Source organism: Podarcis muralis, chromosome 6, assembly GCF_964188315.1.
Source record: "Podarcis muralis chromosome 6, rPodMur119.hap1.1, whole genome shotgun sequence".
NCBI lineage: Eukaryota > Metazoa > Chordata > Lepidosauria > Squamata > Lacertidae > Podarcis > Podarcis muralis.
In genome coordinates, this window is record NC_135660.1 from 5,147,808 (window position 1) to 5,164,560 (window position 16,753).

Below are 16,753 nucleotides of genomic sequence, written 5' to 3' on the forward strand. Positions count from 1 at the left end.
GCTTGCAGGCACTCTCTGTGTGCTTCTCTCCTGTGCCGCAGGTGGAAATCTGAGCAGGTTCTCCTGCCTGGTTTTCATGTCTTGTTCTTTCCTTCTTACTCCTAGGAAGAGCGGCTGCTCAGATTCTGCTGGGCATTTTCTTGTGTCCATAAAGGAAGCAACACTGCCACCTGGCGAGGATTTGTTTGCATAGGCAAAATAATTCTGCACCACATCACTGGCAATGTTGATGTTGCTCTGGAGAACAAGCCCCAGTAAATGAACAGGTTATAAGAGGTGGGGGTGGAGGGGGGGTAGATTTGGGGTGCTGTCAGGACAGCAAGAGTGGTGACAGATCTGACCCCTCAAGCCAAAGCCTCTGCTCCAAGTCCCGTCTTCCAATGTGGAGACAGCCCCTGGGCCTCCTCTTGCCAGCCGTCGCGAAAAGCAATTCTGTTTTGAGATAAATAATAAGAAAAAAATAATTTATTATTTATACCCTGCCCATCAACCTCCTTTGACTGTGACATAGAAAAGCTAGGAGAAGGAGAGGACTTTGGGATCAAGGGCTTCTGGGAATCATAGAGGTGTAGAGGTGGAGGAGACCCCGGGACGTCATCTAGCCCAACCCCTGCAATGCAGGAATCTCAACTAAAGCATCGCTGACAGACGGCCATCCAGTATCTTTGGCAATTCTCAAATTATTCTCAAGATACGCTTTTTTGGTCCTCCTTAGCGCTCCCTGCTCCTCCTATTACAGTGGTTCTCCATCCGTCCGTCCCCCCAGGCCACACTTTCAGAATAAAAATTTGCTCATGACACACCATTTTTTTTTATTGATACGAAATACATTGGCAAACAAAAAGCAGCAACTCCCAGCAGTGCTTGATTTCTAACATAGGTAAAGGGACCCCTGACTGTTAGGTCCAGTCATGGACCACTCTAGAGTTGTGTGCTCATCTCGCTTTATTGGCCAAGGGAGCCGGCGTACAGCTTCTGGGTCATGTGGCCAGCAGGACTAAGCCGCTTCTGGCGAACCAGAGCAGCACATGGAAACGCCATTTGCCTTCCCGCCAGAGTGGTACCTATTTATCTACTTGCACTTTGATGTGCTTTCAAACTGCTAGGTTGGCAGGAGCAGGGACTGAGCAATGGGAGCTCACCCCGTCGCGGGGATTCAAACCGCTGACCTTCCGATCAGCAAGCCCTAGGCTCTGTGGTTTAACCCCAAACCACTAAAAGTAAAGATTATTTCTATACTATGCTGTGCTTTACTACAGTGAAATGCTTACCTGTTTCTTTGATTGCCCTTGAATCTTCCTGCCACCCTCTCCTGCTACCCTCACTCTCCCTTTGAGAACCACTGTCCTAAGGGTTCCTTCCTCCCCTCCAGGCTGGTGGAAGAGTTTATGCTGCTGGCAAACATGGCCGTCGCCCACCAGATGCACCGCTCCTTCCCGTCAAAGGCCTTGCTGCGCCGTCATCCTCCGCCCCAGAGCAAGATGCTCAAAGACCTTATGGATTTTTGCAGCCAGATGGGCCTGGAGATAGACTGCAGCTCTGCCAAGGCCTTGCATGTGAGTCTGTGCATGGGAGATGCTGAGAGCCAGGGCCTCTGCGGGCTTGGGGGGCGGGGGCGGGAAATGCGGCTGCCTCTCCCTAGACTTGACAACTTGTTTATTTTTTAAAAAATGGATTGTTTTATTGTGTGTTTTAATCATGGATGCCGATATTTTAATGTGTGCACGGTTGGTTTTCGTGCTTGCAAACTACATTTGGCATGAAGTACTCCATCAATTAATAATAATAGTAATAATGACTCTTGTAAGGGTTTTTTCAGTGGCTAATAATCTCCCTGTGCCGTGCCGCTTTTTAGAATGTCCTGACACTTGGAGAAATGGCTGCCGGCAGCACGTTTTGCAAGAGAGGCGAGAGCAAGCGGTGCCTATTATTATGCTTGCAACGATGATCGCTGTGCAATTAATATTACTATTATTAATGCCCAAGGAGGCGGCGAGGAGATTCCCATTAAGAGTCCAATAAGAGGCTGCCTTTTGAGTTCATAATAGAGGCCAGGCTTGAGGGAGGGACTCCCTTGAACCCAGGCTCATTCTCTTAGACCAGCCTTCCCCAACCTGACGCCCTCCAGATGTTGCTGCGCTCCAGCAGCCGGCATCGCCAAGGGTCAGGAAGGATGAGAGAAGTCGGGCAACTTCTGGAGGGCCTGTGGCCATCCGCCTCCCAGGCTTAGATATTATGCCACATCAGCTGACCTTTTCCTTTTCTCTTATCGCCAGGAAAGCCTGAACAAAACCTTTGGAGCGGACAAATATGCCGAAGCCAGGAAGGAGGTGCTGACCAACATGTTCTCCCGCCCCATGCAAGTAAGTGGGAGCCCTGCAGTCACTGCCACCGACGTCCGTGTCACAGAGCAAAAGTAAATCTTGCACAGTTCAGAGTTGGAGTTAACTCCTTTTTTTATAGCAGAAAAATAACAACAACAACAACAACAACAACAATTTATTATTTATACCCTGCCCATCTGGCTGCATTTCCCCAGCCACTCTGGGCGGCTTCCAACAGGATATTAAAATACAATAGTTTATTAAACATTAAAAGCTTCCCTAAACAGGGCTGCCTTCAGATGTCTTCTAAAAGTCTGGTAGTTGTTGTTCTCTTTGACATCTGGTGGGAGAGCGTTCCACAGGGCGGGTGCCACCACCGAGAAGGCCCTCTGCCTGGTTCCCTGTAGCTTTGCTTCTCGCAATGAGGGAACCGCCAGAAGGCCCTCGGCGCTGGACCTCAGTGTCCAGGCAGAAAGATGGGGATGGAGACGCTTCTTCAGGTATACTGGGCTGAGGCCGTTTAGGGCTTGAAAGGTCAGCACCAACACTTTGAATTGTGCTCGGAAATGTACTGGGAGACAATGTAGGTCTTCCAAGACTGGTGTTATATGGTCTCAGCAGCCACTTCCAGTCACTAGTCTAGTTGCCGCCCAGATTTGGCTGAGTGTCGGGCCCAGTGAGCCCAGCAGCTCATCCCTGGTGGGTTTTGCTCCAAGAAATCAGTTGCCTTGTAGCCCCTTCAGCTTCCGTGCCTCCTCTTCCCAGTCCTCTCCCTCTCCCTTCTGCCTCCCCAGTTTCTTTAGACAGCGCCTAATCAAGCCCACAATGCGTGTGGATTCATTTTACAACAACCCATGAAAGCGCACCCTCTATAAACTTGTTCATCTCTTAAGTTCCCACAATAATCTTGGTGGAGACTAAATGGGCTGTTTTTCTACTGATTAGCTTACAGAACTCACTGCCACAAGGAGTGGCGGTAGCCACAGCCTAGGAAGCCGCCTTACACTGAGATAGACAATTGGTCGATCTAGCTCAGCATTGCCAGCACTGACCGACAACAGCTCACTGGGGTCTCAGTCAAGGACACCTTCCTTGTGGGTTCCAGCCTCCCCTCCAATGGAGGTGGGTGTGGGGTAGGGAGAAAAACAACATGGGGACTCTGCCCAGCATGAGAAACTCAGGAACCGAAGCAGAAATGGGGTCAGTCTAGATCCCGGCTCCTGGTGTGTGGCTGTGTCCCACTTCCTCATGGGAATATCAGCGTTTTGAAACTGCTCCCTCCTGCCCAAGCCTCCCCCGGGCAGGGGTTTTGCCGTGTTTATCCAAAGCCCCAGAGCAAAGCAGCCTGACCTCCTGCGGTTTAGGCAGCCGTCTCGAGGAGATTGCGCCTTTCCACAGAGTAAGGCGGTCTGTGCAGAGTGGGCCTTGATTTATTACGGGGCTGATCTTTAGATCGAAAGCCGTCGGGAGGGGGAAGCACACGGTGCCAAGTCCTTCCCTCGGTCTCCATGAGTGATTGCATCAGGAGATGAAGGATGACTCCCGTTGCGGACGGCGAGAGAGGCAGGTGTGCTCCTGTGCGTGTGTGGCTGCGCGGGAACCCTGCCGACGGGAAGCTGTGCTCCGCAAACAAGGTCGAGGGGACCTTGGACCGCTCCGAGGTGGATTTGGGGTGCCGAAAAAGGCCGATCCCCTGGCTCCGACTCCCTCGCTCCGAGGCCCGTGGCAGCCCCAGCGGAAATCCTTCCGTGACGCGCAAGCCCATCTGTTCAACCGTTTGCCTGGTCCTCCTGCCCCATCCATCACCTGGGCTTGCCCTGCCCCTTCACAGGCACAGCCGTCCCTCCTCCTTTGCTTGTTTCCAGCCTCCTTTGCCTCGGACGAGTCTGGCTGCAAAAGGAGGTCACGCTCCTGAGTTTGGCAACGCGAGAGATGAAACAGAGCCTGCCTAAAACTCTGGAGAAAGACGACCCATTTTGACGTTCTGTTTCCTTCATCCTAATAATACTTGCTGCTGATGCTGCGTTTATTTTATTTTTCATTTATATGTTAGCCCTGTCACTCAAACAGCTCTTCCATCAAGTAGATCACTCTTGCATTATTACTCTCCCCTCCCCGACCCCCATTTCAGAAGGAGGGGTGAAGAGAACAGGGGTTTCTTTTCTCAGCCGCCTCTTCTGTGATACGGAGGCAGGGCTAAGAACATAAGAATAACCCCACAGGTCAATGACCCATTTGGTCCAGCATCCTGTTCTCACAGTGGCTACCCAGAACATCAAATCAAATAGTTGGAAGAGACTCGAAGGGTCCTTAACCCAACCCCCTGCAATGCAGAAATTTCTGCTGAATTATCCATGGCAGATGGCCATCCAACCTCACCTTAAAAACCTCCAAGGAAGGAGAGTCCACAACTTCCTGAGGGAGGGAGACCGTTTCTGTAAGTAACTCAGAAGCAGGATCCGAGCCCAAGAGCCCTCTCCCCTCCTGTGCCTCCAGCTGTGGCAGCAGAGCAGAGCCATTGTAGCTGGTGCCCCTCAAGAGTCTCCTGCTCCACGGATCTGTCCAGCCCTCTTTTTAAAGTCCTCTAGGTTGGTGGTGAGCATTGCCTCTTGTGGCAGCGAGTTCCGCAGTTTCACGATGTGTTTTGTGAAGAAGTACAGTGGTACCTCAGGTTACAAACGCTTCGGGTTACAAACTCCGCTAACCCGGGAGTAGTACCTCGGGTTGCGAACTTTGCCCCAGGATGAGAACGGAAATTGCGCGGCAGTGGGAGGCCCCGTTAGTGAAAGCATGCCTCAGGTTAAGAATGGTTTTGGGTTAAGAATGGACCTCTGGAACAAATTAAGTTCGTAACCCGAGGTACCACCGTATTCTCTTTTGTCTCTCCTGAATCTTCCAGCGTTCATGAAGCAGAGCAGAGCCATCACGGCTAGCAGCCATTAACAGCCTTATGATCCTGCCTGGGCCTACCTTGCAGGAGGGTTGTAAGGAAGACAAAGCTGATGAAGAAGTGAGTCCCCAACTCAGCCTCTCAGCCAGAGGAGGTTGCACTCAGTTAACATTTCCACTGCTAATCCCACGGATGAGAACCCAACGCGCAGCTTCCTTTTCCCCTTCCCTTTTCTAACCATTAGTGCAGCAATGGCAGCTAGCAAGTGCTTAACAATATCCAGCCGCCTCCTTGCCTTGAGCGTCCGTTCTCCAAAAGCAGGCATGTCGAGAAAGCAAGAGGCGGTAGCTGTTCTGCTTCATTAAATGCTTGATGGGCAGTTGTCAATCAGTTGTCAGCACGGCAAGACGGTGGAGGAGGAAAAGCTGTCAGAAAAGAGATGGGTGTTCAAGCCCTTTTCTGGTGGGGCGGAGTGGGGAGAATCCTGTTCCAGGCACTAATCCAGCCTTCTCCAATGTGGTGCTGTCCAATGATTTTGGACCACAGCTCCCATCAACCCCAGCCGATAAAATCCCTGAAGAGCACCAGGTTGGGAAAGGGCTGCATTAATCTATTGGGTGTCACAGACTGGTTGGTCACAGAGAAATGGCGGGGGGCAACTCCCTGGGGTCCTGGGTGCCCAAGCACCCACAAAATTCCCCATGAAAGGACTGGGCACCCACAAATTTCAGTGCCAGGGCCATGCATGCTGCATGGCACCCACGGACCCAGGCACCCACGGTCAAAGGGCCAAGCTGGCACCCCTGGTAAGAGGCAGCAGCTGGGGAACCCCCAAGTGAAGAAGGCTCAGAGCCCAGGGAGTGGTGGTGGGATGGCAGTGGCAAAGAGAAGTCCAGACTCGGAAGGAGAAACTGAAGCAGGCAAGGGGAACGGGTGAGGCCAAGAGGCAGAGATGAGTCCAGCTGGTGAAGAGTCACAGCTGTCTCCCCCTCCTGCTGCAACAAGCTCTCCTCCCCACTGGTCTCCCAGAACCAGAAGAGGCATGAAAAGGGCAGGGCAGCAGCAGGCTTCGTGCGGGCGCAGTCTCCAGTTGCTTGGAAAAAAGCCCTAGGGGTGAGGGCTGTGGCGAGGCGAGCGAGGATTTTCAGTCTCGGCAACTTGATTCATGGGGATGAGTTGCTGTCCTCATTAGGCTTGACACGCAGCCAAGTCTGCGGAGATTGTGCTTTTGCTAATAAAGAGTTAACTCCAACTTTGAACGGTGTGATTTACTGCCGGCTCGCTCCTTGGCATTAGGAAATGGAGACATTTCCACCACCACGTGTGGATCACAAAGCTTTGCCGTAAGGAGCCACTTGTGCGACCGTGCACCCTCTTTGGGCCTTGTTCTGCCTTTTGCCCGCCCCCGCCCCCCCACTTGCAAGAGCTCTGACCCCGCCTCCTTTCTCTCCTCGCAGATGGCTGTGTATTTCTGTGCTGGGACCCTGGAGGACGAGACCCTCTTCCGCCACTATGCCCTCAACGTGCCCCTCTACACCCACTTCACGTCGCCCATCCGCCGCTACCCGGACATCATGGTGCACCGACTGCTCTCTGCTTCCCTGGGTGGGTTTCCCTGGGGAGATGCCCCCAGCTCCCCCTCCCTGGGGTCAGGCTGGGCTGCTCAGGAGAAGGGAGAGGGGCTGGGCCACTGCATGACCCGCCCTGCTGGGCCACACCAACGAGGGTGGCATCCTGCCCAGGGTGGTGCTGCCTATTGGTGTCCTCCTGCATCTTAGGGTTGCTCTTGTAGAACTCAGCCGGGAAGATGATTTGGGGGCTGCTTGTGGGAACAGGATGCTGGACTAAATGGGTCTTTGGCCTGATCCTGCAGGGCTCTGCCTATGTTCTTACGGAGAGGTGTTTGGCAGAAATCGCAAGCCCTTGTGTTAACGGGAAAGCAAGTTGGGATCCAAGCCGCAGGCCCCCACCTCCTGGTTTGGCCCCAGATGCAGCGCAGCCCCAAAGGGGGTGAGCAGGCTGCTGCTCCCTCTGCCTCTTCTGACGACCCCCCACCCCCTTTTCCAGGCGATGGCCCTGCCCAAAGGATGGAGGAGGGCGATATCCAGCAGCAGGCTGAGCACTGCAACGACAGGAAAATGGCTTCCAAGCGGGTGCAGGAGCTCAGCGCCGATCTCTTCTTTGCCATCTTTGTCAAGGTGAGGCGAGGCAGCCCTTGGGGGTGTGGCGGGGGGGCTTATCCCTCCTGTTTTCCTTGGGTCTTTTGCACAGCCCGTCTCTGTTGCCTGGGGTCTGCCTGGGCAATATCCCAGGGTCCGCTAGGAAGGAGGGTCTTGTGCCCGCTCTGCTTAACACACCCTCCCTTTATCCTCTCCCAGGAGTGCGGCCCCCTGGAGTCGGAAGCCATGGTGATGGGCGTCCTCAATGAAGCCTTCGACGTCCTGGTTCTGAGGTTTGGCGTCCAGAAGCGGATCTACTGCAACGTAAGTGTCCTCTCTCCCAGCCATGCAGGCGCCCATGGATCCAATCATGACATTGGCTTGAATCTTTTTAACTGGGTATAGATTTTTGATTTAACTGTGCTGTGCTGCCTGATTGCTTATCATCTCCCTGCGCCGTATGTCTTTGGGCTCCTTGGGCAGAGAGGCAGTTTGTAAGCAAATCCCCTGCCAGGCCTGTGCCAGCAGCATCTGCAGCTCCTTGCAGTCCCCAGGTTCCCCTTTGATCCCTGGAGAACGCAGTCAGGTGGTGCATTCATTTTATGTAGTAATAATAATAATAATACAGTGGATGCTCGGGTTGCGAATGTGATCCGTGTGGGATGCATGTTCGCAACCCAGGTCTGCGTGTCTGCACACGCGCAGGTTGTGATTCAGCGCTACTGCGCATGCGCGAAACACAATTTAGGGCTTCTGCGCATGCACAACTGCTGAAACCTGGAAGTAACCTGTTCCCGTACTTCTGGGTTTCGGCAGTCCACAACCCAAAAAAACGCAATCTGAAGTGGCTGTAACCCGAGGTATGACTGTAATAATTAAATAACATAAGAAGTTATTTGAGTATCATTTCCCACATAAAGGTTGAAGAATTCAGGATGTTCCCCCCACCCCCAGAATTTGGAACGCCAAGGAACATAATTGTTTTTGAATTGTTAGCACTGAGAACCACCTCCCCTCCCCATCTTGATGCCATCTTGGCTAGGAGATACGTGCAAATGTGTATGTGAACCCGGTCTTTGGGTGGGTGTTTGATTTTCGTTGTTGTGTATACTGTGTATATACGGACAATGACAATAAATTTATCTATCTATCTAGTAGCTTCTTCCAAGGGCCTCATGCAAGAGATGTTCCTGTCAGATGGTGTCCCACAGCCTTAAGAGTGCCGGGGGGGGGGGGGGAGAGCTCACTTGTAATGTTACAGTTACTATGGACAATATGGATAGATATACAATAGAGATTACAATATAATACGCAGTAGAAAATGTTGGCAATAGGACCCATGGAGGGGATGGGGGGGGGGAGTCTCCAGATTCAGAGAAATCTCTTTATACGGATATATATTTGGTATTGTTTAAATTAATAATAATAATAATAATAATTTATTTATGCATCAAACATTAAAAGCTTCCCTAAACAGGGCTGCCTTCAGATGTCTTCTAAAAGCCTGGTAGTTCTTGTTCTCTTTGACATCTGATGGGAGGGCGTTCCACAGGGCGGGTGCCACCACCGAGAAGGCCCTCTGCCTGGTTCCCTGTAACTTGGCTTCTCGCAGTGAGGGAACCACCAGAAGGCCCTTGGCGCTGGACCTCAGTGTCCGGGTAGAACGATGGGTTCTTTGTAAAATCAAAGAAAAATGATTTCAAAAAAGAAAAAAGAGTAGGGGCCCCTTTAACTGCTTCTGCAGTCCGTCTTGCCCCATCGTGGTTCAAGGGCTTTTTCTCCCCTTGGTTCTCTTTAAGGCCTGTTTTCTCAGTCTCCGCTCCTCCATCTGTGAAATGGGAGTGAGGCAGGGCCGGTGTATAAGAGACACTCGAGAGAGAGGCATGCCTCTTAGTCGAACACGGCCAGGGCTAGGTTGCCATTCCTAGCAAGCTCTGGCTCTGAGGGGTTTTAGGGGGATCCTGGAGCTCTCCAGTTCTTGGAGACGCAGCAGCCGTCTTCTCCAGGCAGCTTCCCTTCCCCGTCCCCTGTAAGTCCTCTTTGCCGCCATCCCGGCTCGTTTGCCTTCCCTGATTGCTGTTTGGGGGGCTCTTGTGCCTTGGCGTTCGGCGATAATGAACCGTCCTCAGCGCAGCTGCCTCGAGGGGGTGCCTCCGACTCCTCCGCCCGCCATCTGCCCCTCCATCAGACCCTTCCAGGGGGGGTCGTTATCCCTTCGCAGCAGCCATAAAACCGAGGAGAGGCGGCGTGGCGAGGGCTTTTGCCTCTGCAAACGAGGGAACGGGGAGACCTTGGTTTTAATTTCAGCTTCGGAAACGGGAGCTCAGGGGCGCCGGGCACTCGGTCCGCTGTTCCCTGGCACTTGTGAGAGGTAGAAGCTTCTGCCAGCTACAAGGTTATGCGACATGGAAGGGAGTCGGGGGGGCGATGAGGGGGGGGGTCTCCTGTGGCTTCTGCTTTGTGTGTTTCCTGTGCTTTGCACAGAGAGCTCTCTGGACTTAGAGAAAAGATTTATTTATTTTTTAATTGCAAATGGAATCTGTACACACACAGGCAGACTCTCCTGCCTCACAAGCTGTCGCTCACCTTGGGGACGGCCTATCTGATCAATGCAGACTTTCGGTCATCCAATTTTAATTACATTTTGAGCATGGGGTGCCTGCAGAAAATTGTTGCATAACATCGGTCCTGAGAGATCTTCATTGGCTCCCAGTACGTTTCCGAGCACAATTAAAAATGTTGGTGCTGACCTTTAAAGCCCTAAACGGCCTCGGTCCAGTATACCTGAAGGAGCGTCTCCACCTCCATCGTTCTGCCTGGACACTGAGGTCCAGCTCCAAGGACCTTCTGGCGGTTCCCTCCCTGCGAGAAGTGAGGTTACAGGGAACCAGGGAGAGGGCCTTCTCGGTGGTGGCACCCGCCCTGTGGAACGCCCTCCCATCAGATGTCAAAGAGATAAACAAGTACCTGACATTCAGAAGACATCTGAAGGCAGCCCTGTTTAGGGATTTTTTAAATATTTAATGCTGTATTGTTTTCAACACTCGATTGGGAAGTGGCTGGGGAAACTCAGCCAGATGGGTGGGGTATAAATTATAAATTATTATATACCCCTGAATCCCGGGGTAGATTACTCCTGGCTCCAATCCCTTTGAAACCAGCAGCCAGCCTTTCTCTGGTTGTTCTGCACCTATGCTGAGCTTTGGCAGGAGCCATCTCACAGAACCAGGGTGGTTGGCAGTGGGTGAAATCAGGAAAACGCTTGAGGAAGATACACCTGGCCCATTCCAGACCTCTTCTCCCTGAGATCCCAGGGATGTGCCTAGCCCAGCCTTCACCATTCACGTGCCTTCCAGAAGAATAGGACCACAAGTCCCATCATGCAACAGCCAGAACGCCCACTTTAAATAATAATAATAATAATAATAATAATAATAATAATAATAATAATAATAATAATTTTATTCATACCCTGCCCTTCCCAGCCAAGACCGGGCTCAGGGCGGCTAACACCAGGTATAAAAACAGTTGATTAAAATACAACTTAAAAACAAGATTAAAATACAACATTAAAATGCAGCCCCATTTCAGTAGAAACTCAAACCAAAAACTTTTTGGGGATGAAAACGTCATATTTTCCCTAAAGCCAACTATCCAGACTGGTCCTACGTGGGCCAGAAAAAAAGCCAGGGAAGTCCCCAAATAGGAGTTCCATCACAGAAGGAGAAAGGAAAAAGAAAAGAGGGGAGGGAATCAAGTTGATTCCAAGCCAAAGGCCAGGCAGAACAACTCTGTCTTAGAGGTCCTGCGGAAAGAAATCAGATCCTGCAGGGCCCTGGTCTCATGAGACAGAGCGTTCCACCAGGCCGGAGCCAGTGCTGAAAAGGCCTTGGCTCTGGTTGAGGCTAATCTGACTTCCTTAGGGCCCAGGACCTCTAGGGTGTTGCTATTTATGGACCTTAAGGTCTTCCGCGGGGCATATCGGGAGAGGCGGTCCTGTAGGTACAAGGATCCTAGGCTGGCATGTTTTGATGGTTGCACCGTTTGTGTGTTTCCTGCCCTTGGGGAGGAAGGACGGGATAGAAATCTAATAAACGTGAATAATGTAAACGCAATAAATGGCCGTCATAACAGTGGCTGCATCAGCACCCGATGCCACGCACCGTTTTGCGCATTTCCGTAAGAGCACCTGGTCTCTTCTTTCCTCTTGCAGGCCCTGCCGCTGGTGGGCTTCCAGTTCCAGAAGCTGGGCAAGAAGCCACAGCTGACTCTGATGTGGGAGCCAGAGAGCTTGGAGCAGGATGCTGTGCAACAGGTAAAGCCCCTGCCCGCCCCAGTCCTTCCCTTCGCCAGGAGTGTGGGGCATGGCTGTGGGTGAATGCAGGAAGTTGCCTCGTGCCTTTCCTATTAATTCCTTCCTGATCCTTTTAACCAGGGGTGCCCTCAGGGCATTGAGCCAGAGGCCTTCTACATGCAAAGCAGGTGTCCTACTGCTGCACTTGCAGCCCCTCCTCCTGCCTCTCTCGCTTGCTTGCACCCTCACTCACTCTCTCTGTTGTACGTTAGGGTGCAACTGAGCTTGCACAGAAGAGGACTCTTGCATGAGTTAAGACAAACGGACTTGGCGGCCTCCAGGTTCCCAGACTATCCCTCCACTTGAACCTCTTGAGCTGACCTCTTTGGTGTTTAGACTGGTGCCTCTCAGGTTGCTTCATGCTTACAGCTTCTTCCTTCTTAGAATCATAGAAGCATAGAGTTGGAATAGACCACAAGGGCCATCGAGTCCAACCCCCTGCCAAGCAGGAAACACCATCAGAGCACTCCTGACATATGGTTGTCAAGCCTCTGCTTAAAGACCTCCAAAGAAGGAGACTCCACCACACTCCTTGGCAGCAAATTCCACTGTCAAACAGCTCTTACTGTCAGGAAGTTCTTCCTAATGTTTAGGTGGAATCTTCTTTCTTGTAGTTTGGATCCATTGCTCCGTGTCCGCTTCTCTGGAGCAGCAGAAAACAACCTTTCTCCCTCCTCTATGTGACATCCTTTTATATATTTGAACATGGCTATCATATCACCCCTTACCCTCCTCTTCTCCAGGCTAAACATGCCCAGCTCCCTTAGCCGTTCCTCATAAGGCATCGTTTCCAGGCCTTTGACCATTTTGGTTGCCCTCCTCTGGACACGTTCCAGTTTGTCAGTGTCCTTCTTAAACTGTGGTGCCCAGAACTGGACACAGCACTCCAGGTGAGGTCTGACCAGAGCAGAATACAGTGGCACTATTACTTCCCTTGATCTAGATGCTATACTCCTATTGATGCAGCCCAGAATTGCATTGGCTTTTTTAGCTGCCGCGTCACACTGTTGGCTCATGTCAAGTTTGTGGTCAACCAAGACTCCTAGATCCTTTTCACATGTACTGCTCTCAAGCCAGGTGTCCCCCATCTTGTATTTGTGCCTCTCATTTTTTTTGCCCAAGTGCAATACTTTACATTTCTCCCTGTTAAAGTTCATCTTGTTTGTTTTGGCCCAGTTCTCTAATCTGTCAGGGTCGTTTTGAAGTGTGATCCTGTCCTCTGGGGTGTTAGCCACCCCTCCCAGTTTGGTGTCATCTGCAAATTTGATCAGGATGCCCTTGAGTCCATCATCCAAGTCGTTGATAAAGATGTTGAATAAGACCGGGCCCAAGACAGAACCCTGTGGCACCCCAGGATGAAGAGGAACCATTGATGAGCACCCTTTGGGTTCGGTCAGTCTGCGTCCTAAAGATCAGAGGTCAGGCTGCAGCTATCCTCTGAGAGAGCAAGTAGCCGGTGTGGCTGCCTTGTTGTGCTACAGATGGCTTAGACTAGGTAGAACTAGGAACTTTTCTGTCCAGGTACAGTCAAACCTCGGTTCCCAGACACCTCCGTTTTGGAACGTTTCGGCTTCCAAACACCAAAAACCTGGAAGTGTTCCGGTTTACGAACGTTTTTCAGAAGCCTAACTTCCAACGCGGCTTCTTTTTGAGTGCAGGAAGCTCCTGCAGCCAATCAGAAGCCACACCTCGGTTGTCAAACATTTTGGAAGCCAGACAGGCTTCCGGAATGGATTACATTCGACAACCGTGGTTTGGCTGTATGTCTTTCCTACAATAACTTGCTTCACTTTTATTCTCTTACCTACAAGCACTGTGTGTGTGTGTGTGTGTGTGTGTGTGTGTGTGTGTGTGTGTGTGTGTGTCTGGGTCTGGGTCTGGGTCTGTGTGTGTGTGATTGCAAGTCTGCTGTCTAACCAAGATTCACTATCTTAATGATACTAAAAAGGTTTCAGTGGGTAATTGGAACCAAATACTCCAATACTGTCCCTTCCATTCAAGCCCATCCACATTACCTCCCGGCCTGCCAATTTGTGGAGTGGCCCCTTTGCTCCTCTGCAATTCCCCCATTATGGACAATTCCCCCAAACTGAACAGGTAAGGGCTGTAGTAGCCCATCTGCAGGCGGTACCTGGTTCAATCCCTGGCGACATCTCAGGTAGGCCTGGGAGAAGACTCCTCTCTGAAACCTGTGGAGCTGCTGCCAGTCAGTGTAGACAGCACTGAGCTAGATGGACCAGTGGTCCAACTACGCAGAAGGCAGCTTTCTGTGATCAGGGCTGTTTATGTTGCAGACCGCCCTGTGATCTTCAGAGAGAGGACAGTGTGTAAAATTAATTAATAAAAACGATGGAATTTAGGCTCATTGGCATTACTTGGCAGCTGTATTGTCTGACTTCTTTGCAATGCCTTCCTGGTTAAGCCCTCTTCCAAAAACTTAATTGATACGCTGTTTGCTCCTTCCCCTTCCAGGCTGTTGCTCTTGTTCTTGTCTCGTCTCTCCTCCTGGGGAGACCACGATCCCCAGCCTTCCCACTGTGCTGTCCTAGCATGCATCCTGCTCTGCCTCCAATTCCCGCGGCAGTGCTCAGATCCAAGAATCCTTGCATGCCAGCCCCCTGCTCCTAAAACAGATTTCCTGTGACGTGGTGTCAGATGCTTTAATAGAACCTCTCTCCCTCCCTCTCTCTTGTGCGTGTCCCTCGCATCCATTAAATAAGTAACTCAGCCGCAGGGAGGCATTTGTTGGGTTTGATTAAGCTCTGCTCTGGTGCCAAGCACAAGTTGGCAGCCCTCCCTGCAGCGCCCTGGCTAATTGTTTTGCAGTCCTTGGCAAGGGGCCCCTGGTCCTGCCACCTGGCTGGGAACGAGGGGCGCTGGGCGTAAGGCAAAGGGGGCTACTAACGCGCAAGCAGAGATCCCTAGTCCTTCCAAGGAGATGCTTCTGCAAAGTAAGGCAGAACCAAAGGGTGGAGCAATAGGACTGTCTCTTGCCGGAAGAGAAAACTCCCGGGACCTTCAGCTCACATGCTGCCTGTGGCCCACAGCGGCATTTCACGCGGCCCCCAGTGTCATCAGCGCCAGAGAAAGGAAGACCCTGCTTCCCCCCGAGAACTTCTGCATGCACTGAGCTGTGGTCCTTCCCTGAAGAATCCACAGGGACACAGGAAGCTGCCTTATAAATACTGACGAAGTTATAACCCTGTGCCCCTTGTTGACCTTTGCCATCCACACAAAACTAAATGGGGCTTAGCACTATAATCTTTGGCACCGGCCTTCTTGCACCTTCCTGCCTGGGTAGTGCTTGTCAGGGATTCTAAGATAGACTGCCTCTGTGTAGAGAGGTTCTGTTTAGCTACCAAATACCTTCAGATCAGGGACGCAGGTGGTACTGTGGGTTAAACTACAGAGCCTAGGACTTGCCAATCAGAAGGGCGGTGGTTTGAATCCCTGCGACGGGGTCAGCTCCCGTTGCTTGGTCCCTGCTCCTGCCAACCTAGCAGTTCAAAAGCACGTCAAAGTGCAAGTAGATAAATAGGTACTGCTCCAGCGGGAAGGTAAATGGTGTTTCCGTGCACTGCTCTGGTTCGCCAGAAGTGGCTTAGTCCTGCTGGCCACATGACCTGTAACCTGTACGCCAGCTCCCTTGGCCAATAAAGCGAGATGAGCGCTGCAACCCCAGAGTCGTCCATGACTGGACCTAATGGTCAAGGGTCCCTTTACCTTTACCTTTTACCTTCAGATCACCTTCTGTGAACTTCCTGCTTTCCTAGACCAGAAGGGGTGGCTTTCAGGGACATCTCAGCCTTTTCGAATCAATCACTTGCCAGCCAGCTAACCTGCTGCCCTTCTTCTTCCTTGTCGCTCAAGGTCATTACTGTTTTCACCTTGGTGGAGGTCGTCCTGAGGTCCGACAACGTCCCCTTGAAGTACAGTGCGGTGCTGAAGAGGCCTGGTGGCGAGGAGTGACCGGCTCCCATGTCCGGAGATGGATTGTGCCCAGCTGACACTGCCAAAGCAACATCCTCAAAGGGCCTCATCCTACAGTGACTCTCTCTCTCTCTCCTGGGGAAAGTCGGGCTGTGGGCCTCTCGTTATCAATTTTTGCGAACGGGTTTTGTTTTATGTCTGGATTTTAACCCAAGCCAGCAGCAGCGGGGACGGGAGCCCTCCAGGCATCCCCAGCTGCTGCAGGGACCTGAATCCTCCTCGTCTCCTGGCTTTTTAGACCCTCCTTTTCTTAAACAAGCCCTTTGCAAAGGACACAGAGGAGCTGAGAGCAGCCCGTGGTGGGATTCCTGTGCCTTAAGGCATTCCTTGCTTCTGTGTTTGTGGCTGTGGCCATGCGGGCATAATAAAAAAAAACCACCTTGGCCAACAACACCCGTGTGTGCGTGTGTGTGTGTGCAGGTTTCCGTCGTCCTGATTTCGCTGGCATTTTCTCATTTGACATTTCAACACGAGAGGAAGTTCCGAAACGGTTGTGAAGCAGCAACGGTGCTGTTATCTTCCTCTTTCAATTCCACACACCCATCTCCATCCTCTGCAAAAACAGCACCGTCGCTTGGGAGAGAAACGACGAGGACAAACAATAAATCTGGTTGTGTGTGTGTTTTAGCCAGTTGAATCCGGGCTGGTGAGTGTGGAAGGGGGACTCAAAGAAGACTGGGGATTTTGGAAGAGGGCTGGAGCTCTCCCTACCACCACTGCCGCCCAGAGAAGAAAACCTGCTAGGAATTGGGGAAATCAGCAAACGGAGAAAACAAGTTCTTACATTTGGATGAAAGTAGAACTCATTGTCCCCAAAGTAAATAGAAAAGATTCAGAAATTTGGGGAAGTGGCAGGATTTAAATTAAATAGGAATAAAACCCAACTATTAGTCAGAAATTTGAAGGAAGGGGAAAAAAAGGATTTAGAGCAAAATATTGAGATAGAAGTCCATAAAAAGGTCGAGTATTTAGGGATATGGCTAACATCAAGAAATCTCTTTTCGGGGAGGGGGGAGAGAAAAATGGGGGGGGTGAG

At 51.5% G+C, this 16,753-nt stretch overlaps 1 protein-coding gene across 2 annotated transcripts in view; it reads left to right on the forward strand.

Moving 5' to 3' along the window:
- DIS3L2 (DIS3 like 3'-5' exoribonuclease 2) overlaps positions 1–16,108 on the forward strand; it is a 201,501-nt gene extending 185,393 nt beyond the window's left edge. For both annotated transcript variants that reach the window (XM_028731804.2, XM_077929633.1), the window contains exons 16-22: positions 1,373–1,556; positions 2,277–2,363; positions 6,672–6,819; positions 7,282–7,412; positions 7,593–7,697; positions 11,587–11,688; positions 15,598–16,108. In XM_028731804.2, coding sequence (XP_028587637.2) covers positions 1,373–1,556; positions 2,277–2,363; positions 6,672–6,819; positions 7,282–7,412; positions 7,593–7,697; positions 11,587–11,688; positions 15,598–15,696 — 856 coding nt within the window. In that variant the 3' untranslated portion in view covers positions 15,697–16,108. The remainder of the gene's footprint in view (positions 1–1,372; positions 1,557–2,276; positions 2,364–6,671; positions 6,820–7,281; positions 7,413–7,592; positions 7,698–11,586; positions 11,689–15,597) is intronic.
- The last annotated feature ends 645 nt before the right edge of the window (positions 16,109–16,753 follow it).